Source organism: Haemorhous mexicanus, chromosome 1 (genome assembly GCF_027477595.1).
Source record: "Haemorhous mexicanus isolate bHaeMex1 chromosome 1, bHaeMex1.pri, whole genome shotgun sequence".
Classification (NCBI taxonomy): Eukaryota; Metazoa; Chordata; class Aves; order Passeriformes; family Fringillidae; genus Haemorhous; species Haemorhous mexicanus.
In genome coordinates, this window is record NC_082341.1 from 37,564,287 (window position 1) to 37,588,261 (window position 23,975).

Consider the following 23,975-nt stretch of genomic DNA (forward strand, 5'->3'; position numbering starts at 1 on the left):
GACACTAGACTACCTCTCAGTGACATTACAATCTTCCTTTGAAATTTCCAGCAATAGCCGCATATTTAAAATGCCATGACAACCAAATCCTGTTGACTTTATAAATATGTAAATTTTATTTGCAAAGGAGTAACTTTTACCCACACAATAAATTAAACAATGTTATTTCAGTATGAAGACTCTTTTGAGCAGAATAATTGGCATCAATAGCACTTACCTGATTGTGTGGAATAGAGGTTATACAGCTCTTTTCCATTTCAAAACCATGCAATAGCCATTTTAAAAAAATAATGCAATGTTTGAAATTTATGAAAATTAGGCTTTTACTGCAAAGGATTTTTAAGAGGCTTCTAGACACTTATAGTGCAATATTTTACATTGTGGTTAAAAGAAATGTGCCATATATAGTTATTGATAAAGAGATAGTGCGTATAGAGCAGGAGGTTTAGCTCAGTTGATATGTTAATCAAGTAATGAGTACTGCATTCCATCATAAAAAGAATGTCAAGCCTCTTTTCACTGAGAGAAATCAGCTACATGACTATAAGACTATCACCAGCCTACTGAAAGGACTTAAAGAAATCAATATCGCACAGAAGGATGGATCGAGCATGAATCAATGTGGCAAGCACATAACCAAACAGACATGGAATTAAACAAGAAGAAAAAAAAAAAATACAAGCCAAATCAAAACTAAACCAAACGAAACCAACAAAGATTGTCGCTTAACCTGTTTTGTCAGAGCTGGTATTGATGGTATTGGTAGTGATGGAAGTGAAGGTAGTCTTTGCGCTGTCCTTGGTAGTAACAGATTTCTGCTTATTTTTCATGGCTTCCAGTGCTTTGAGCTTCTTGGCATGTTTAGTGCCTTTGTAGTGGGCCGCAGCCTGGCTCTACAAAGGAGAACAAAATGAACCATGCAATCAGGCTCATTTCTAAACTGGCATTCTCTGTATTAGTACAAATACAGACTACCTTTCAATAATGGGTACCACTTACATTATCCAAGTAGTGACCAAACAGAAAATTATAATTAGAATGATGCTTGGAAAACAATGGAAAAATACTAGAGCCACACAAATTCAATTGATACAGTATATTACTGTATAACAGTAGATTAATTTCACACCAAAATTAGGTTGTTTTAGTCTACCTTGCTACCAATAATTTTTCTATTAAAATTTATATTGCTTTCACATGAAAAAAATAAATTCTCAGGCAACAGGGAGGATGGCATTCTCCTCCCAATAGCTTTGTATTGTTCCAGTTTCTATTTCAAACCAGAATTTTTATCAAAGCTTCCTTCAATGAACAGTTTACTACTGACAGTGGTATCAGCAACTTCTCAGAAAAGACTGACAGCAAAAAACAAACCAAAAATACCCCAGCCCAAAACTAAAGCCCAAACAAAAGAAAGCAAAATATAAAACACACCCTTCAAAGCCCATCAGCAAAGACTTAACTGAATGTGAGGCAGACGTGTAATTATCTGGCTTTTTAAAAATAAATTTAAAAAATAATTTAAAAGAGAGGATTACTTTTTTTCACCTGCTGCAAAAGCTAGTGTTTGAAATTCAAAGTCAGGAGCGTCCTCTCAAAGGAGAAAACTCCCACAAATCCTGTCACAGTTCCAAATATATTTTGGCTACTTCATATTGCTAAGCTAAAATAGATTTGTATATGCACTGCTATTAAAATTCATGCATTACATTACAAATAACTTTATTATTTTAAGAGTTACTACCAAATTTATTCATTTGATATATGTGCAAGTATATTTTTAGATTAGTATTTGAACTATTAGATTTAACCTTATACCAAAACCACTAGAATTTGGATGAATAGTCAGAGGTTTTTTCTCCATTTATTATTTAAAGTTTTATAAGAAAGACAGTCTTTCAGTTGATAAGTTGACAATATGAAAAATTGCTTATATTTTTCCTTTTGAACTTCAAACTTTATGGAAAGTAACTCCTTTATTACTTGGTAAAGAAGTTAAGACTTCAGAAATGTAGTCAAAATTTAGCTATTACAGAATTGAAAAAATGAATAGCAACAATTCTGGGTCAGCTCAAGGACCCATAAGGTCAGTATTTTGTTTTTGAAAATGTGAAACAATAGAAGATACTTAGGAACTTATCTTTCTTACATAAAAGAAAGGTAAATGCTTTCTATTGTGGAATCAAAAGAATCAAAACATATATGTGGAATTTAGAGACTATAAACCTAAAGTATCAAATGGGATAAAAAGACACATTCATTCCAATCACTAAGCTGCTCCTGCAGGTAGAAGAATCCTGTATTATCTGGCATTTATTAGTAATTAGACCCTTATTTAATGCTATTTGTTGTCCTGAATTTTGGGGAGAGGAGTTCTAGAAACTAACACTCACTCTAAGGATACATAGAGGGAATTATGACTTTCAGCTCACATGAAAAGTCTTGATTCCTTCCAGATGCCTGAGATTTGAAAAGCATAAGGTGAGTAGGAAAGAAGTAGGAGCCCTTGACTAAAATCAATTCCCAATATATGTGTAATTGTATACATGTGTAGATATACACATGCACACACACTCTCTCTTGAATATTGAGATGCATCATTCAGTTTGGTTGAAAAGCCAGTTTCTCTATACCTAAAATAATGTAAATCTTTTATTAGGTACCCTTATTGAAAGAACACTGGACAGTGAAGTTTTTAATTAGAAACAACTTGAACAGAAACAGCACAATCATGCACTTTTTACAATTCTCAACACATAACATTGAGACATACTGTAAGCCAAATACAAAGAGTCAGAGGATGTTAATTGTAATCAAACCGAAAGACCAGTGTTAAGTTACAATGACGCATTAAAAATGACATAATACTGTACACCCTTGTGTTGCTATCATGTCAACTAATTTTAGCTTCTAGTCAAATCTAATCATCAGTCAGCTTCATATCCTGACTGCACTTTTTTCCCTTAACTAACAGTGTCACTAGTCAAACATCTGAAACACATTCACAACATGGTCCTTAATACTTAACTGTGAATGCTGATATTAGTTTGATACAAATCTCAGCTTTCTTCACAGAACTGTTGGCAGAGTTTTGTTATTCTGTTTATTATTTATTATTATTATTAAGTTTAATTATTCTGCATTCTCTGAATTCTCTCAGCTATAGTTCCACAAACCTCCTCTCAAGTTGTATGTTGGATGCTGAAGGAATATATAATGAGGGCCTATGTAGAAATTGGTGACCTTTTCATTGCTCTGAAACATATGAACGAAATTGCTCTAAAGTGGAAACACATTGCTGGAATTTAGAGGTATGATAGCTGCTACTCAGAGTTGTCCATAACTCACTTCTCACAGAGTGCTGCTGGTTTACCCAGCTTCTATTTAAATAAAGTCTTCAAGTCTTTTTATTTCGAAGTTTAAATCTCTTTCCTCTGTGGGGACATGAAGCCACCTGGGCTTGTTTCGATATAACTGTAGCTGGCATGTTAATGGGACTTCTATGTGAGAGCAAACAGATTGCTCCTAAGCATTTAACCAGCTCCAAATTAGGTTATGCTGAACTTTTACAACTGAACTGGAACCCTAATTTAAAAAAAAAAAAAAAAAAAAAAAAAAGTTCTGTCATTATCTTTCCTTGCAGGAGTAAGATGTAGGAGATGCAAAAATATCTGTAAACATATTTTTCAACAGGAAAGCAACATAAAATATGGTACTTCACTGAATAATTTCTTGCAGCCAAAAGAGGACCAAAATCATCCTTACTGCTTAAATGGCTTTTACTTGTAGCCTATAAAATTCATTGCTGAAAGAGCATTTACTTGTAGGATGAATACAAAAGCAAGATATAGCATAAAATATAATTATTCCCGACTTTCATGCTGAATTAAGCAATAATAGGAGAGAGCAGAAGAGTGAAAAACAAGTTAAGTACTAGTTTTTGCAGCTAACCATGATGCTTAACTGAGTGAAGAGACTGTACCCTTTCACAAAGGTGAGAAGGGTTTCCTTCTGGAGCACTTTTACAAAAGAATACATTAGAAGAATACTTTAGGAAAGAGTTTCTTCCTTCACCTCAGTTTCCATGTTTGATGCACAGAATTAATCCTAGCACTGTGAAGACAAGTCACTGTTAGCCAATGCCAGTGATGAAGCATGAGAAATATGTGAAATATTGCTGGTGTAATGTTATAGAGAACTTTAGGAAACTATCCATTCTTCAAAAAGATGTCCAACATGAAGGTAAAAATTATTTTATTAATATTTATTATAATGATGTATAACTATGCAAGATATAAATATTATGAAATATAATAATATTATATAACTAATATAATTATATAAATACATAATTTAATTATAATATTTTTTATCACTACTTTGTATCTACGTTAAAAACTCAAGGATAAATAAATTAAATAAATTTTGAGGACTTTGATCCTGAAAATTACATGTAGACAAACTTTGGTCTGTGGGAACTACTTCAATGAAATGGCAAAACGTCTGCTAGCAAATCACCTTACAATATTATTTGTAACTTCCTACCTATTTGAGCAGCAGAAGTCAATTTAAGCATCCCCTAATATTTTCCCCTGGTTCTGTTTACCAGTGTTAAATAATTAGGGGCTTTTCTACACCATATATTTTATAACCTTGACAAATTGCTCAAATATAAAAAAGGATTTGTCTATAAAATCTGTCTGTATATTTATGTTATAACCACACAGATAAACATGCTACAAAACAATAAAAATACGGTATGCAGATGTGAAGAGTTAGAAAACAGACCCAAAGTGTAATACTCAGCTGTATTTTCCTTGTTTAAGTACAGTATTGTACCACAATCACCACCACAACACCATATTACCAAGCAAATTGAAATGTGTAAAATACACTGAGAAATATGAAATGTTTTAAACAATCCAGACAGTATTCTTTTACAATTACAGTCAACATATCTTCCTGGCACTCTTCAAAATAAGTTTTTCTGCCTGACTAATGTACTTCACTGGAATATATGGCTTCTCACTTATGTTCTTTAGGCAGTGGTCCAACAAAAACATTGTGCTTAGTTTGTGCATCAAGAAAAAATCCAGGTCTTGTCCTATTCTCTGAGAGTTTTTAACTTTGCAGCACTGCATCTTCTTTTTCATGTCCCTCCTGATCTCCTCATGTTCCCATTCTTCTTATAGATTGTTTTCCTGCCTTAATCACTCCCTCTAGGCAATGCCTTCATAATCAAAGCCAGTTCAAATAAAAGAAACCTTTTGCAAAAGGTGTAGTGAATATGGTCCACTCATTCTATCTCACAAAATTAAATCTGACTATCTTGCATTATGTTTTTCTCATTTCACAATGCATTTTGAAAGATGTCTGTTGTGGAGAAGGCTCCGTGCTTTTACCTGGCTAACTGGTAGCAAGGCTACAGTTTGTCTGCACCCTAAGAAAGCAAATAATTGAGAGGGCTGAGAGTGCTGGAAAGTCTATTCTGTCTGCCTGGGACTTCAGAAGTTCATGCCATCATTTTTTTTTTTTTTCCCTACCAGCTACTGGATGCTACCCTTAACTCTGTTATTATTCACAAAACAATAGTAGTAATTTTGGCTAACACATCTGCAACGGATATCAGGATTGTCCAGAACAAAATGCTCTAAAACAACAACAAAAAAATTAGGTGTCCAGTTCAAACTAATGCTATCAGTGGGGTGGGCACACATGGAAAGCAATAATACATAACTGCATAACCCATGAAGGCTTCTGTTCTTGATGAAATCAGGGAAATTGCTTATGAGAGGTCTATCACACATTACCACAATCTCTGAGTACAAATATTTTCCTATAGTTGGGCTGCCAATAAGTACTTGAAAAATAATTTTACTGGTGGCAAATAAGAAAGTGACAAAATTCAAAAGACCTTTTATTTTTGGAACAAGTGTGTCATTTTTTCCAGTGACTCCAAAGCCTGCCCAGCCAGTGATGACAGCATTGCCCAGGGAAGGCTGCAGGGAAGGATGCAGCTGAGAAATCTCTATCCTACCAGTTACATGCCATTTACATACCCAGAGGAGATCTCTATGGAACTTCTCCAGTAAGTAAACTGGAGAAGTTTTACAGGGAGAAAGTCTAACTAAGTCTATCTAAGCCCTGAGATGCCCAACACTTGGTTCAGCCCAAAGCAGGGCTCTAACAGTGAGAAACAGCTAAAAAATTGTAGAGGATTGTGCAGTCTTTTTCATAGAGATGTTGTCACTCTATTTAGTAGGTAAGTTTTTACTTGAAGCTATATTAAATTTAAAAAAAAAAAAAAACTTTCTTACAAGGCCCTCTATTTGTTTGGTCAGTGAGTGCACATGGGAAATCCAGAATTACACACAAGTCCTGTGCTTACCCACTAGAAAACAGAAAAACTCCACAGACTTTAGCAGTTTCACAGACACCGTACATAAAAAATTATAACTTGTGCAAGGATTAGCAGAATGGGAGATTAAGTAAAAACATGTAATGTAATTTTTAAAGATGATGTCAACATGATGACATGGTTCATATTGAACAAGTATCCTAATTTCTTCCTGATACATAAAAATTTAATCTGCAGTCAATTATGGTGAAGATAAAAATTGCCTATCATTATTTCTACCTTTTGCTAAGCTTACCTTTTCTTCTGAGTTGTGCCACTTGAATTTTTTGTGCAATTGTGTAATTGTGGTACTAAACACCAAGGATATGTGTAACATGACTTCTTTCAGATATGTTCTGAGAGAAGGCTTTTGCCCCCTAAACTACGATCGATCAATTCACCCTCTCTCTAGAACCAAATATACAATAATAGGTCAAGAATCATAAAGGTCTTTTCTGCAGAAAACAACCCAAAACAATTTCTGTCATTACGGCAAAATAAAATGTTATTCCCTAGGTATTTATAGTAATAATATATTATTATATAATAATATATTAATAATAATATATTATTCCCTAGGTATTTATCTCTCTATGGAAAGAAAGCTCCCTCTTTCTGCTCCCTCTTCTCCTTCCTAAAGCATTTATTCAGTATACTCATGAATTTACCCAGAGTGAATGAGTGCTTCCTGAGCTCACTAGCACCATTGCATAACTAATTTGCTCTACCCCACTCCCTGTTCTTGGGCTTCTTCCAGAGTAATTTCTATAATGGTGAGAGATTGCACCTGGCAAGAGGCTGCATCACATTGTGAGAGATTGGCATCAACACCATTCTTATGGTAAAACCATCCATAGTTTAGTAAAATCAATTTCATTTTCATTATGAAAAGGAGTATAATATTTTCATTATGGAAAGCAAAATTTGTTTTATCTTGGTCAGATAAAGAAGGTAAAAATTTCCTACCTAACTTCACTTGTTCCATAAGACAGTATTTTTATGACCGTGCATCTGCTGGTACCATAAACTGCCACTGAGTGTGACATTACCTGAAATAATTTAGGCAAGATACAAAAATCTGCCAGAATATAACACACAGCATTCTGAGTGCCAAAATATACACTGTGCCAAAATATATATACTGAAGGGAATATAATTCAAGTAATCAATCAGTTCTCATACCTGGAATTTTTCCTTTAAGGACACCAGTACTTCATGCAGCACAACAAAATTTTGTTACATGTTGAAATACAGTAAACAGGCGGTTCATTTTGCCATCTATTTTATCCTTTTTATTGTTAAGAAAAAGCAGTTTTAACCTTATTTTGACAAGGTTATCAATTTCTAGAATCTGGAACTTTGTATATTCTGTCTTCCAAAGCAATATGGTTTGTTTAGGGGGATGTTCTTTTGATGGGGAGATGAAACATGGTCTTCTGAAAACTGCTATTACCAATAAAATTACTTTAACATTTAATCTCATCTTTACTCTATTAATTGGCAGCATAATTTATTTTCCCCGTAGCAAATCTTACTGTAGTTAGAGTTTCAAGAGAATATTAAACTCCACTGGTATTTTTTTAAATTTAGATTAACCAAGTGATTAATCTCAGATTAATATTAGAATGATATACAAAAAAAGTTTATCTATACACACTGCTATGAGCAATGCATATACTAAAATAAATCATGTATTAATTCATCTTAGTAAATACAATATATATGCTTCCAGTTTTGAATCTGGAACTGATATACTCCCAATGGAGAACTTGATAAAATGATATATGCTACTGGTTTTTTGTAGAAATGTACCCCAAATTCCTTGCACTAGCAGTGTGCACCACCACATATTTTTTATACATTGCATTAATAATGTAAATTTAGTTCAATATTCAGGTTATACACAAATTATATTTACTTTAAAATAATGGATGCTGTTGAACTTAACATCAATTTTCTGAACAGCATTGAAAAGTTCAGTTTGTTCTGGTGTCGTCAAAAGCATGACAGTGTTGGACATGGAGTCAGCTCCTGTTTGGGGTTTTCCACAACACCTAACTGGAGCCAAGGGTCTACACATGCACTTACCTGCCCAGACACTCATTTTATTTCGAAACTTTTCACTGTTTGAACAAAACCCACTTGATTCCTTCAGCATGCATCTTGTGATCTTATAACTAAAGCAAGTTGAGTAGGTGGGTTTGGAGTACCTTGTCTGAGTGCTTTCACCTGCTTTCTGTTGCCAAGGAAACTATTTCTGTCTGTTTACCTTCATGATAAAAATCTCATTGAATTCTGAGTTTCTGATATTTTTTGACTGAAGCAAAGCATCATGGAAGAGTAATGGTCAGACACAAAGATACTACAAGAAATTTAATGGAAAACATTAAAAGCTCAAAAAGTGCCTCCTTATGATTTGAACCTTGCATTTGAAATTACAAACAAGTTAATATGACTTCTATATACAAAAACATAATAGAGAGTCCACAGAGTTATTGTAACTGCTCCTAAACACAGTCTTAATGCTTTAATTGCAATCACTGTTTTTAATACTACTATTACCAGAAGCTTTTCAAGCTCCAGTTTTGTGTTCAGAAAGACATTGATTCAACTTTCTGATTCTTTTATTAAAATATACCCTAGACTGATTTTTCATTTTGGATTTTCAATTTAAAGTTCAATAATTATTTTAATGTAAATATTTCTGATGTCCTTTAAATCAGGTCCTATTCATAAACAGAAATTCAAAACCCACAGTAAGAAATATAAATTCTCAAATTTCCTGAATCCAGCTCTATTTTATGTGAATTTGACTGTAGGTTCCCAGGTTAAATCTCCAGCCTTCTTGTAGAAGCCCATAAATACACATAAAATGAATTTTTCCACTGTGAAAAGTTTTCACAGATGCACAAAGACTGATAATTTAAGGATGGAAGAGTTTATAGATTCTTTCATTCTCTTCATGTGTCAAAAGGCACCCAGGCCTTCCCTGTGCAGACACATCCATAGAGAGGCAGTGCATTTCCTTGGAATAAAAGAAATCTTAGCCCACTAGTTGTTTGCTAATTTAGACACATTTTATATGTCTAAAAGAGTCCTATGCCAGTAGTTTGCTTAAAAAGTGCCACTATAAGTGTATCCATAGAACTTCTCTCTCTAGGCAGAAATACACACTGCATCAAAAAAAAAGAAAAAAGGAAATTAAGTAAAATGAATAAATGCTACCCACTAAATGCTCCCAACCTACTAGAAACAAAAGTAAATTGTTTTACACAATGAATCAATATAAATAGAATATAAATAGCTTAGTGGTGATAAAAACTAGTGCCATACTATGGAAGTAAATTTATATTAAAACTAGTTTTATCTAAAAAATTAACCAGGGAAAAAATATTTTGAGAAAAGTAATCCAAATATCCAGAGGGAACAAAGGTTTATAGGCATAGGAACTTGAAGATCCATCAGTTTACAATACAGTTCTATTTATTCCTTTACATATTTTTTTATTGGTTTTGCCTTGCTTTCAGCCATTCTTGGGTGATTCTGTGAACATATTCAGGGCCTCAGTGAAGTTCACAGGATACTGTACGTACCTACTAGATTTGTCACTACTCTTCTACCAACTATCACAGAGCCTTAGCACTTTGAATCATTACCTTAACACATACCTAGAGCACACAGACCTGCTTGCAAGCAAGCCATTAAATCTGTCATTAAAGTTAGTCATTAAACCAATTAATATGGTTGGTTCTTAAAGTAATACACACATGTGGATTGATCAAGTTGTTCCAAACGTAGTGAAGGCTGAAAACTGGGATTTATTTAAGGAGACATGTAGGCTTTTGGACTACCATCAATACAGAAATGGCAATGATACCTTCCAGTACAAAGCTGACAGGTCAGAATCTTTTACTGCTAAAAGCTTTCAGGTTCCATGAAGGAAGCCACAGTTACAGACATTAAATAGTATATAAAACTTAAAGAGATATTCTGACATCACTTACTGTTTACACTGCTTTTACATTCTGTCTCCTTCTTACAACACTTTCTACTTATTTGATGTTACACTGAAATCTGAAAATCTGGGTTGTTTTTTATTTCCCATTGAACAAAACCAAATTGAAGATAAAAGAAGCTGGCTGCAATCCTATAAGACTTACTGGATAAGAACAGTGCCTCTGAAATCAACTGGACATTTTAGATGTTGAAGTGCTATAGGACAAGTATCTCAGAGATGCTCTATACTTCTACATTGGCTTTAATGTTCCTCATCTCCTCTAGTCAAGCCCAGATTATCAGGTTCAAAACTGGAACAGTTCTATAAAATCATAAGGTGTATAATGTGAAAAAAGGTTAAACTAGACAGGTATAAAAGCCCTTTCTGATTTTAAAACCTAAGACATTCATTTGGGCAGAGATTACTTAAAGAGTGAAATTTCCAAATGGTACAGAAATTTATGCTGAGACTCCAAAGTTTTTGGAGCAGGCAAATCTCTTCATATCTGTTCACAAAATTGATTAACAAATTTCTACTTATTTATTTGTTCTTTCTTGTTTTTATGTCGTTCTTCCTTTTGTTATGGTGGGGCTAAGGAAAAGACAGTATCCAGTCTTCCCCAGTCCCTAAAAAACCACTTTCGGAAAACAGGTTTCTTTAGAAAAAACCTGTAGAGACTTCTAAACCTTCTTTGAATAAAATGGAAACAGGAATCTTTACCTTCACCTCCAGTGATGAACTGAAACTGTGAATAGCTCTCAGTTTAAATCTGTGACATCTCACTGCTGGAATAATTAGCATGCCTCAGTGTGCTTTGCAGCACCCCAAATTTATATGATGGAGCATGTTGTACTGAAAACTTCTATCTACAAAATCCAAGAACTCTCAACAAGGAAGTCTCTTTGTGGGTGTCCAAGCTGGTGGTGTACCTTTTGGAGTGTATGGACAGTTTGAACTGATTTGGGCTCAGTGAGCTTCAGGATGATTTCTGGAGTCCAACCACCACTGAGTACAGGCAAAGCAGCAATATGGGGCAGCCATTTTCTTACTCCCATAGCTTTATAACTTTTAAAACTGATCCCTAAACAATTTCTTTAATATGTTATGCTTTACTTTACTATTAAGTTGCATAAACCAGTAAGTTCTTTTTTTCTCTTGGGTATGTATTCACGACTTTTTGCAAATAAGTGCACAAATATCATTTGCTTTTGCAAATTGCTCCTTATTCTGTTACTGGTAAGTAATTTTTATAATTCTGCAGTGTAAACAGATGCTATTTTCCACTACATATTCAGCTGTAATGAGCTAATTCAATGTGTTAAAAACAACAAAAGATCTTCAAGAATGAGTTATTTGCTTCAATATTCCAACCTCCTTTGAAATCTATGTTGAAATCACCAAAGAGAGGAAGTTAGAAAATTACTGTAGAACCCCTTTTGCAAAAGAAGGGCTTTAGTTCATTTATTTAAATCCCAGCTGTGTTCTATTACCTTCCTAACAGACATGTTATCCATCATATTGATCCAAAAGCTATTTTTTGACCAGAGCTAATATGCTTCATTACTTTTCCTGTAACAAAACAATATTTGGGCACAAGTTTTGCAACTGTTTCAACATTCATGCTTATGAAATCATTATACACCAAAATCTAGAAACAATGAACCATGATATTTTCCTTGCCCTTTGGAAATGGCAAGGACCTCCTTCCTATGAAAGAGAGAAAAATAAAACCGAAACAGAAAGCAAACGTTCAGTTTAGATTGTGTGGGTGAAATCCTGGCACCACTTAAGTCAACACAATTGTTGACATTTATTTCACCCTGGACTGGGAATTGAAAGCAAGCGCAATACTCCATCTGGAAACAGTGTGAAAAATTTAAAGATGGACGAACAGCCTTTGACTAAGCCAACAAAACCAAATGTACATCACAGAAACACATCAGCTGAGAAAAAAAAGTTTTGTTTTCACCACAAAAATGTGTCATAAACATCTTGGAATATGCTAAATGTTTAGCCTTGCTATAGCATGTGCTTGAGTAACTGCATCATCTTGGTTGGCACTTTATACTAATACTCAGGTGTGACTGGTATCTTGTGCATAAATATATGCTGCAAAATAGTGGAAAATAAAAATTAAGAGCACCAGAACAACAACAAAAAAATAACTAAAATGAAAATGACTTGATTTTTCTGCTCTTTTTTACTAGGTTTTACTTAACACTGCTAGAGACAACCATGGGAATACTTTCCAATTTTTTTTATATTCTAGCAAACCTGTTTGAGAAAGGTAGTTGTATGTGTATATATACAAGTATTTATACAGTTACACACACAGCATGGGAAAGCTGCCATCTTACCAGAAATATAATATTAGATGGAAAACTTTCCAGTGTGGAGTACACGTGAGAGATAGATATATCCCCAGCAAACATCCAGCTACAAGAGACTCACAGTTCTGTCAGAGAGACATAATCCATTACCCTTTTCTTAGCAGGTTGCAAATAATTTGTGCAGCACTTTATGGACAGATATAAAGACACAATGCATATCAGAAGCACCAAATAATGATATCTAGGGAGTATGACATCAGAAGAAGGTAGATAATAATTAGAACTCTCAGTCTCAACTGAACTTTTGAGACTATTTTTCCATTTTAGGTACTTTCTCAATTTGATCCAAGAGCTACATTACATCTGAGTCCATCTCATAATAAAAATACAAACAAAATGTAGTGGAAATAAATAGACTAAATAAATAACTCAATTTATTTCTCAAAGACTGTGCTTTATAGTATAAATAATTTCAAGAATGACTGTTATTTTGACTCGAATGAACCTTAGATAGACCAAGAAAACAGGGACCCTACCTTGAAAAGACTTAAAGGGTGTGAGTTCAGACCATGGATTTGGAAGGGTAATAGCAGACAGCAAATGCTGTGACCGTAAAAGAAAGGACTTGCAGAAGTAGGTTCCTATGATCTGTCGAATTATGACAAATACTTGCCAGTAAGTTGTCTGCCTGAGGCAAATTGACTGGCCTGAGACAAGTCAATATTCCCAGGGCATCTTCCTGGTTTTCAGAGTTAATGGCTGGAACCATGTCATCCCTGTGCCCGTGCATGCTAGTCTCCTCAGAGCCCTGAGAGGACTCCACTCCCAGCTCTGGATGATGTGCCTCTGTGTGCCACGTGCTCCACCAGCCACATCACAGAATTTAAATGGCTTGAGTCGTAAGGGATCTGAAAGGTCTTCTATTTCCAACAGCCCTGACATGGCCAGGGACAACTTCCACTACACCAGTTTATGCAAAATTCCATCCATCTTGGCCTTGAACACTTCCAGGGATGGGCCACCCAGAACTTCTCTGTTCAAGTGCCTCATCACCCTCACAGTAAAGAAGTTCTTTCTAATATCTGATCTAAACATGAGCTGTCTCAGTTTAAAGCCACCCTTCCTAGTCCTGTCACTACATATCCTTGTAAATAAAACCTTTCCAGCTCTCTTGCAGGCCCCCTTTAGGCACTGGAAGACTGCAGTAAGGTCCTTCCAGAACCTTCTCTCCTCCAGACTGAACAGCCCTAACTCTCCCAGCCTTCACAGAAGAGGTGCTGCAGCCCTCTGATCACTTTCATGGCCTTCCTTTGGACTCCAGCAAGTCCATGTCCTTGTCCTGTTGGGGATCCCAGAGCTGGACATTCCAGGAGGGACAGGGGGGCAGAACCTGGACCCACTGCCCATCCTGCTTTTGATGCAGCCCAGGATTCAGTTGCCTGCCCAGGCTACATCAGTGGGTCATGCTGAGCTCCTCATCCACCAGGATCCCAATTTTTCTGTATTCCTGGCAGGCTACTTGTCCTTGCTTCCACTCTGTAGGCTTCCTTTTTGTGTTTTGCATTTCAAATACAAACCAGATCTTACTTCCAGCTGAGTGGTTTAAGATGCATTAGCACCTTCAGTCTTACAGAAGACAAATCTAGCAGGTTGCTTTAGGCAGACAACTGGCCAGGAATAAAATTGGGAGCTTTCAGGCTAAGCCAAAGTGTTGACTAGCCCAAATATGGTAGGAGGACAAGCAGTTACCTGTTTTTTATGGATTAACTCTATAGCCAAAGAGTTTATTCAGTCATGTGCAAAAATCTTTCAGTAAGTCAAACAGGTCTATGCCTTTTCCAGGTTCAGGAATATGGGTATAACCCCCCTGATATTTTGCAGGAGAGAGCCTTTACCTCCTTTATCTGATCAGACAGACCAAATCATTGGTCCTGCATTTTACCACAGGAGGCAGCAACAGAACTTAAACATCATTTTTGCAGAAAATGTGCTAATGTGGCACTTGGGGACATTGTTTAGTTGGACTTGGTGGTCTTTGAGGTCTTTTCCAGCCTTAATGATTCTAGGATTCTATGATAATATATCTGAATGTGTGGTTATTTACAGTACAATCATTGCAGAAAATGACTTGATGTTAATGATAAAATCATCATCCTGTTTATTTTTCCTTTGGTGCTGATAAAAGAGAATTATGCTTCTCCCCAGCCTACGTTCCTCAAGGGCCAACCCATCACTCACTGTTTACAAGTTATCATCACTTTTCAGGTTTAAAATGTACCTTTGCACACACCAAAACAGCTTGCAGTGAAACACCAGGAGCCCCTGCCTTGTCCTAAATGTAATTCATCTTCTATTAACAACATACTGAAATGAGATGAGCTGCTGTTACACACACAGCCAAGGAAAATCCTGCTTCATAGCCATAGTTCAAACCCCTCAGTTTTCTGTGAATATAGATACTCAATTAAAAATGCATGTTTAGAATTGGTGGAACATTTTTTACAGAAAAAAGGAATCATGCCTGCAAAAGACACAGATTATTATGACTGCAACAATCAATTTCAATACTTGAGTTAAAACTCATAGTCCAATTACTCTTTAGTTTTTATACCTCGTCACTGAGACTCAATCTCTTACTATTCATGTCAGGAGCAGCCATAACAAATTGCCAACATGAAGACGTCAGTAGGGGTGGGGGAAAGGAAGGCAAATATTTTTTGGCCTTCACTTTCCCATTCAGGGAATCCAGAAATTGACATCTTTTGGATACAAGGAGACCTTCTGAGAAAGATGATGTAAAATCATTGCTAATTTTGAAAATCCAGTTTTAAATCAGTTACCCATTTAAGCTATCCTAGAACTGCTTCTCTCAATATTCCTTACTGCAACTACCAGAAAAAGGCTGATGGAATTCAATCACTTTAACTTTCGTATAGGTTTCATGAGTGAGTTAGAAAAAAAATATTAACTAAGGCTGACTTTGGAGATTATCTGAATCCTAAGTAATCCCAGGTGAAGAATGTCAGGATGATGAGCTTCCTCTCAGTTCAAAAAAAAGAAAAAGACTTGCACTGGCCAGGGTCATGTATTTCAAGATTCTGTCTTCAAGCCTTTCTGCTCTCTGGACTTGGACGTTCTTTCCTTGGGATAACTTTTTCTCGGGTTTCAACAAATAGCTTTAGAATCATTTGGCATTTATAGCTCCTGGATGGCTCTAATTGTTCTCCTACTGTTTACTTTGCCACCTGAAACTTTCCATTTCTCAAATCACCCATTTTTGTCACTATATCCCAAATGTTAATCATTAACATCTGACAGACTCAGAGTCTCCTTTTTTTTCCCACATATTGATCTCCTACTCTGCATCACTGCACCCATTACTCAATACTGTTTATTTGTTTCCTCTCCTATATAGTTCCTTCTCACTCTTGCATACGTTAGAACAACACACCTCAGGGTCTGGACCAGAACCTTTGTTTTACCACTGCAGTCCCTACTCTTCCTGATCCCTACTGTAGAATGCCACGGCATCTGCTGCTTTCTTCTCCTGAATGTGTGTCCTCTCCTTTCTTGCCTTTTTTCTTTTTTTCCTTTTTTTTTTTTTTTTTTTTTCCTGGTGGCAGCACCATCTCCAACAGCACTAATTTAGCACAGGAAAAACTAATAAGCCTAAAAATATCCCAGGCTTCTCCCTGTGTCTTATGCCTCCCTGGTTTACCATGCTTGTAAATGTCACCATGCTTACCTTGTCACCAATCAGGACATGGAGCTCAGACTCTAGAAGAATAGCCAAATTTTTTCTGGACAATTTTTACATATACATGATGTTCATTTTCTTAGCTCTCCTGTGAAGGAGGTTTTATTCTTACAGCCTTTTCACACACTGAAGAGATACAGATTAGGCATATTAAATAATTTTGGAATAAAAAAATCCTTGCTGCTGAGAATTACACAAAAGAAAGTACTGTTAAATGCATTTAAAAAATCTTCATTCTTCCAGTGTCCTAAATGTTAATTATTTCCATATACTGCATGTTTTCTGACATCTTCAGACATTCTTACTCATTTGTTGCTGCTTCTCAGAATGTGTTTACATTAGAATTTTATTTTATTACAACCGTTTATCCTTACATATAGCTCTGGTTTGAAAAACATGCTAGAGAATAAATTGAAGAATGACAGGTGACTTGTAATGGACTATTTGGCTAGAATTGTGTTACTGAAAACCCATTAAAAATCTCTATTCAATAACAAAAAAATAATTTTCTGTCCTGTCATTATAACAAGTGATAAGAGTCCTTGAAAAGGCAATGTAGATTGATGTATCTGTAAAATAAAAATTATGCCATATGCTCAAATTAATTACTAAGCCATAAAAATAAACAGATTGTCATTTTAGAAGAAAAACTTCTATGCAAGTGTTGAAATTCTGTATTTGGCAAACAAGGTATTCAAGCAGACAGAATACAAGGACTGAGGCTCAGTGATTATTTGATTTGCAATTTAGTGCTTTTATCATCGATTTAAAAAGAAACAAAACATCTGAGCAAATATCCCATAGCTTTAAAAGTACTGCATGTACAATTGTCATATTGAACTACAAGATTTAGACATGTTTTGCATTGGTGTGTAGACTAAGGTGAGAGATAATAATGCTGAAGTGTCTGCAGCTAATGAAAACATAACACCTTCTATTGGGTGGCATGGCTGACGGCAAAAAAGCAATATATCACTGTCCTGAAAATGACCAGCAGGAATAGGAAAATGAGCTATTGCTAATTAAACTTCTTATGTAAAAACATAATTACTAATCAAACCTTTATCACCCCACCCTGTCACATTCTTTCTTCTTCATTTACACTTCATCCTGTAATCCTTGAAGCATCAGCTTTATAGTTGTCTCATAATTGTGGATTTTTGACATGTGATAGGATTAACTTGTGACAATGATTATTAAGAGAAGATACCTAAAATAAAAAAGTGACCATAGATGAAAAAAGAATGGTACAATTAAACTACATCTGGTCTGATAGCTAATTAAAAGTAATATTTAATTACTAGCAAAACATAAGGTGCTTCCTCAAGCTGAAATTTCATCTTTCTTGTGACATCTGAAAACTACCTTTTTTTACAATGAAAAAAAAAATTATTCAGTAATGGCCACAATATAAGAAGAATTCTTCAAATAAAGGAATTATGCCTTTGGATTTTAATTACCTAATTGCTATGAAATTTGCTATACAACCTTCATATAAACTGAATGCTGATATTACCTTAACAAGATATCTAATTAAAAGCCAACAAAATTGCTCTTTCAAAAATTCCGGGCTAGCATATAATAATACTAAATTTCTACTAATGGAGTACCACATAACAATTCTATTTTTAATTTACATTGCTATAATTATTGCAATATTTGTACAATAACATGAAAAAGAACATAAGATAGTTGAAAAAGAAAAGCATTCTTCTTCTATCATGTAGGGAAAGATCAACTGAACTTATTATTTTTGTCAAAGAACTAAAAAAATCAAAGCAAGCACTGACAATTTCAATTCTCTAAATGGAAATTAAAATACTTCAGACAAAAGGCTTGAAGGCAAGTGATTCTCCCACCAAGGGATGATTTTCACTTGTCTCCAGGTGTAACATTATGTGCACTGATGGGCTGATCAACAGAACAGAACTTCTCCCCAGCTGTAATCAGGAGTGATTGATGGTTGGGACAAAAAAGTTGATTATCATGACAAGTCCGCTGATGCAGAGAAAATAGGCTATGCTGGGGAAAGGATAAAACCTGTTCAGAGACTACCTTATAAAATCTCCTTTCTAAGGGATAAAAAGAAACATTTATACCCATCAAAAAATTGCTAACATAAATTAATTCAGTACATTTGCTATGCATTTGTATCTAAAGTTATCCCACTACAACACAATGAGACCTATCTAAATACAAAACAGACTAAATCCATTTTTAGAATCATACTTTGAGGTCATCTCATCAAACAATTATATATATGAAAGTACCTGTATGGTCTACCAGTAGACCATTACCTCAGTTTACATACATTATTTGAATTTATAATTCAGGTTTTGAAGTCTATGGGGGAGTAAGGTGCAAGTGCCATATTGAATTCTTTGCTGAAAAGAAGTCAGTCCCTTTTGACCATTTAAAACCTTGAAAGACTTCACTTTAAATTGAGCTAAAAAAAATGCACAGGTGTGGGCAATATGCCCTCAAAAGTATAGTTCAAATGTGTGGTTTTTTCTTCCAATATAAAGCTTTTAAAAGGAGGTATTGGGTTGCAAGTCCATTCCTTCAGAGGATAAGGCTCCCAGCTGTTAGCTGTGATGTAAGTAAGTACACAGAATAGCAATATCTCCAGAGACTGCAAAAGACACGAGAGGAGTGATAAAAGAACTTGGGAGCTGAAAAAGTCAGGCCTGGAGGTTCTGAAGTGGAATTTGTTTACATCAGGGGCAGTTGTGTTCAATAGCAATTCTTTCAAAAGGAAACATATTTGCTCCAAGAAGAGGCAGCACAGACAGAGTGGAGAAGAACATATTACAGGTACCTATGGGAGTGCAAATGTACTGACCAAAAAAAGGGGAAAAAAAAAAAGATGTCTACAGTGTGTGTAACATTACTTGGAATGATTTTATAGGTGTTGGAAGAGAGTATCATCAACGAAAGCCAAGTATAAGCACTACTAAAACACTCCTTTACTCTCAATGCATTTTTTGAAGCAATTATTTGGGGTGGGGGAGGGGGAATTGATGAAAAATACAATTTGCTGCACATTTGCTTCACTTTTTCTGCATCCCAGACTGGGATATACCCCTGTCTGTTTATTTTTTGTTCTTTTTTATGTCCATATTGGTGCCTGAGAAATGAACCAGGAGTCACTGCTTGGTAACTGGAAGAGACAATGTTTTGCCACTTTTACAGTGAAATCTGTTGTCTGCACCTTCTATTAATAATCTAGAATCTCAGACTCCCTACTATATGAATTCTTATTTTAAAAAATAATTGTGAAAGTAAGAACTTAAAGCAGACTAAAAAAAAATGATAGATGAAGATTGTACAACAAAGAATTCAAAATTTTTCTGTCCTTTGAAGTGAGGACTTACTTATGGAAAGTGGTTTCTGTAAAAACTCTCCAGCACAATTACTCTTAAATTTCAATTGCTTGTTATTAGAGTTGACTGACTTTGCATGTTAACTGAAGCAGCTGACAGAAGAAAAACTGCCTCAAACACAGGTAACTGTCGGGAAAAAAGTGAAGAGATTTCTCTCCTTGCAGCTTAAACAGGCAGATTTTTCCATAAATGTCACAATACAGAACAGGAAAAGAGACTTCCTTTCCCCTCTTTTATCTTTCCCCCTGTCTATACGAATTCCCTCATGCATAAAATGAGTATTCCCTCATGTATAAAATGGTATTTTTCAATGTACAGTTTTCAATTTACAATACTAAAATTGTCTTATTTCCCACAATTCCAGCCAAAAACTTCAGAGAAGCTCTGGTTAGCCTCTACCTGCCCAACCATAGCATTTTAATTTCATTCATATATTCCTCCATCCTCCTCCAGGCAGAAAGTCTTACTGACTCTGTTGTAACTCAAAGAATGTAGTTACAGGACCAAATCCATTAAAACAACTGGAAACACATTTGTAATTTGCCTGGAAGACATCTCAGTGAGTAACAGATAATCCACTGAAAGCAGATTTTGGAAGATCTAGGACCTATGAGACCATTTAGACCTGCATGCTGCCTCCCAGTATAATGTTTTCTGATATATTCTTATATATTAATTTAATCATTTCTGAGGAAAAAGAAAATTTCTGACAGTAGCACACACAGATGTGGAAGGAGGTTGCTTTTATTTCAGATTTTCTGTCTTATTAACTGCTATCACCTCTGCCTTTCCTTCAGCTCTTAGCAGTTCTGAGATCCACGCCCACCTAAAGTTAAAAGTTGGCCCCAAAAGGGCAAATACTGCAACTGTTCTCTTCAGTGCCACAAGCAAAAACCTTTTTAAGTAATTTGTCTTCATATTCCACAGTCAGAATACCAGCCATTAATCTTTTGCAATTTATAAACAGGACTATCAGAGAGAGCAATTGCCTATTCACATATCATTTCTGGCAAACTCTAGTAATTTAAAAGAGATGTCAAACCTTCTGCACAATTGACTTGTTTTATCAAAATAAGTGAGAGCTTTGAAAATGAAATAACCTAATAGGATGAACAGAGCTAGGAAGCAAGAGCTGCCAAATGAAAATAAAAAAAGTTTGAGTTTGACATGATCTAAATCCTACACAGCAACACCTGCTGATCAGCTGAATATTTTAATCTCTTCCTATAGTGACTCTGATATTCAGCTGACATAGACATTAGACATTTCTCCTCAACCCAGCTTTTTCAGGGACCAGGTAGCTGAAAGCATTAGATTTTCCTTTCTCCTGGACATATAGAATAGTTTAGATTAGAAAAGACCTTTGAGATTGTCGAGTCCAACTGTGAAAACAGCATTGCCAAGTCCCTAAGTACAACTTCTACCCATATTTACCTTGAAGGATGGTGACCCTACTGCTTCCCTTTGGGGTCTGTTCCAGTGCTTCATTAAGACATTCCCTCTTCTACTACCACTGCTGAATGTGGCTAGAGAGTGAATTTTGAGAGCAAAGTGTAAGTCTTGTAACATGAATACAGTGGACACCAAGGCACTGCATATATCCCCACCAGCCACCGCCTAAGAAAACAGCTGACATTAAGAATGTCCTTTCCTAAAGTTCAGTCACTTAAAACCTTCTATTCTACTGCCTTCTTGACCTGAGGCAATGTCCCTGTGGGCCTGATACCCCCAGGCTGTTCCATATTCTAGGGCAGTACAGATTTTCTAGACAAACTAGGTTACTTTCATTAAAGAAGAGAGGATAAGGACAAGAATTTTCTAGAGTTTGTGTAGTGAGTTTGTCTAGCAAACTCCGCAGCTTGCTCACCATGCAGAGACCACTCACAGCATTTGCTGAGGGTCATGCAGAATATTTAGATTGCTGCCAGTGCTTGAGACAAAGAAATAGTCACAACCTTATGATATCAGTCAAAGGACTCAGTTCAACACCAAAAGTATTCCAAAAGTACCCTGGAGTTCAAACATCAAAAGTACTTCAGAACTAAACAAGGTACACTATCAGACATGAATAATTTCTGCTTCTACGTTGTATAGATGTATAAAATTACTGTATAGAAACTGAAAATTATGGGAAAGGTAATTTATACAACAAAAGGAAATTATTTATACTTTCTACTTAAGCATTTTAGAAAGTATTTAAGAAACTGGAGGTTGTGTGAAAATTTATTACTACTCTTAAATTCAGATTATTCTGGCTTTCACAATCTAGAAATGAAGTTACTCATTCCCTAAATGCAAAAGGCTTTATATAAGCAAGTAAGGATGGTTTTGTTTCAAAATGAATATTAAAAAAAGGAAAATAAAAATAATTTAAAAACAGTTTGAATGCTCTGGTATGACAAAGACCAGAGTTGCACAGGATCTGACTGCAATTCAAATTACAATCTTTAAAACTGTAGTCTAGGAAAGAGGAGGTAATTCTCCTAAAATATACAGGCTAAGCCAATAAAAACAGACTCCACTGAACATCATACTAGGCAGAGGATATATGAGGTTGCTTTCAAAATTCTTCATGTAAGCTATTGAGATGCAAAATATTCAGTGCTATTTGATTAGACTATTGGAATGCCAAAAAATCAAGTAATTAAATAATTTGTTAACAATTCTTTATGGTTTCTCTATAGTATTGATGCAAATGCCAGATATCTCATAGAAATCCCCACACTAATCATTTTCTGTGATTACTTGCTACTTTTTACAGTGACTACCACAGACCAATACCTCTGGAAAAATATCCACTTTGAGTGTATTTCCATTCTGACTCATATTCTGATCTCAAATAAATATCATGTGCAATTCTGTAACTGGAATCAGTATTTGTTCCTCCTTACTTTAACCCTATAGTACAGGAAAGATGGTGCATTATTAGAAAGGAATAGCATATATACAGAGAGGCAGTTACAGATATATATAGATATGGATATATACACACATGAAAAAGTTAAATCTGGATGAACTTCTGTGCTTGTTCAGGTACAATGGCTGCAATGACTACAACACCCTCATATAGTAATACTGATTTTAAGGGGATCCCGAGCATCAGTAAATATTTACACAAAAGAATCTTCCTTAAAGAACCAGGCTGATGAATTCTTATAACACAGGCACATTGGTTTGGAAAGAAAAAAAAATAAATGCCCCAAGTTAATAAATTAATCAATCAATCAATTAATGTGCTTGATGGCTAACAATACCTGCCAAAAGTGACTTTGCTTAAAAAAGCTGAGCTCTACAATTCAAGCAGAAATTATTTTGTTTATACCAAACCAGGATTCTAAATCTCAAGCTTAATTATAAATCTGAATCTAACCCATAACTGTTGAACATTTGCATGTACAACCAAACATGCAAGGAATAAGACCCTGTGGTTATAGCCACAAACAGAACAGTGATTGAAGCAAATAGTACTGATTGCTTCAAATACCATTTAAGCAAATTGACCAACAACAGATTTCAAATTAGAAGGGTGAAATGCTAAATAACTTCTAGTATTTAACTGTACCTGGCTTTCCTGGTTCTTAATGGACCAATATTTTAAAGTTCCCCTCTCTTTGTAAAACAGAGGCCACAGGCCAAGTGTGACTGTCATTGGGCATGGATGAAGAAATCCCTATTATATCTTCCAAATTAGAGAGAGAGATTTGTAAATTAGTCAAGCAAGATGTCATATAATCTCTCAGGTGGGGGATTACATTCACCATTCACCATCTCTTGTCCAGCCTCAGAAACAGGTGCCTAATTTGTGAATACACTCTGCCAACAGGCACCCCTCAACTGTCTGTACGTTTCCTTCCAGAACTTCACTACCATTAGAGTTAAAATTGTTTCACAAAGCAGTCCAACAAAAAAAATTCTTAAAATAAATTATTCTGAAGAATTAGACAAATTTATTTATCTATTAAAACCAAGGAACACAAAGATCAATTGGTCACTAAACTCTTATTAACTCCCTTTCATATATGGAAAGCCAATTATATTTCCCTGATCTTTTTTGCTACCCAGTTCTTTCTACTCTCCCTAGAGGACTGAATTTTTTTCATGTCTTATCATA

The 23,975-nt window shown here is 35.2% G+C and overlaps 1 protein-coding gene across 3 annotated transcripts in view; it reads right to left on the bottom strand.

Moving 5' to 3' along the window:
• ZNF385D (zinc finger protein 385D) overlaps positions 1-23,975 on the bottom strand; it is a 408,882-nt gene that overhangs the window by 61,774 nt on the left and 323,133 nt on the right. For all 3 annotated transcript variants that reach the window (XM_059846143.1, XM_059846162.1, XM_059846152.1), the window contains one exon: positions 731-893. In XM_059846143.1, the coding sequence (XP_059702126.1) occupies positions 731-893 (163 nt within the window). The remainder of the gene's footprint in view (positions 1-730; positions 894-23,975) is intronic.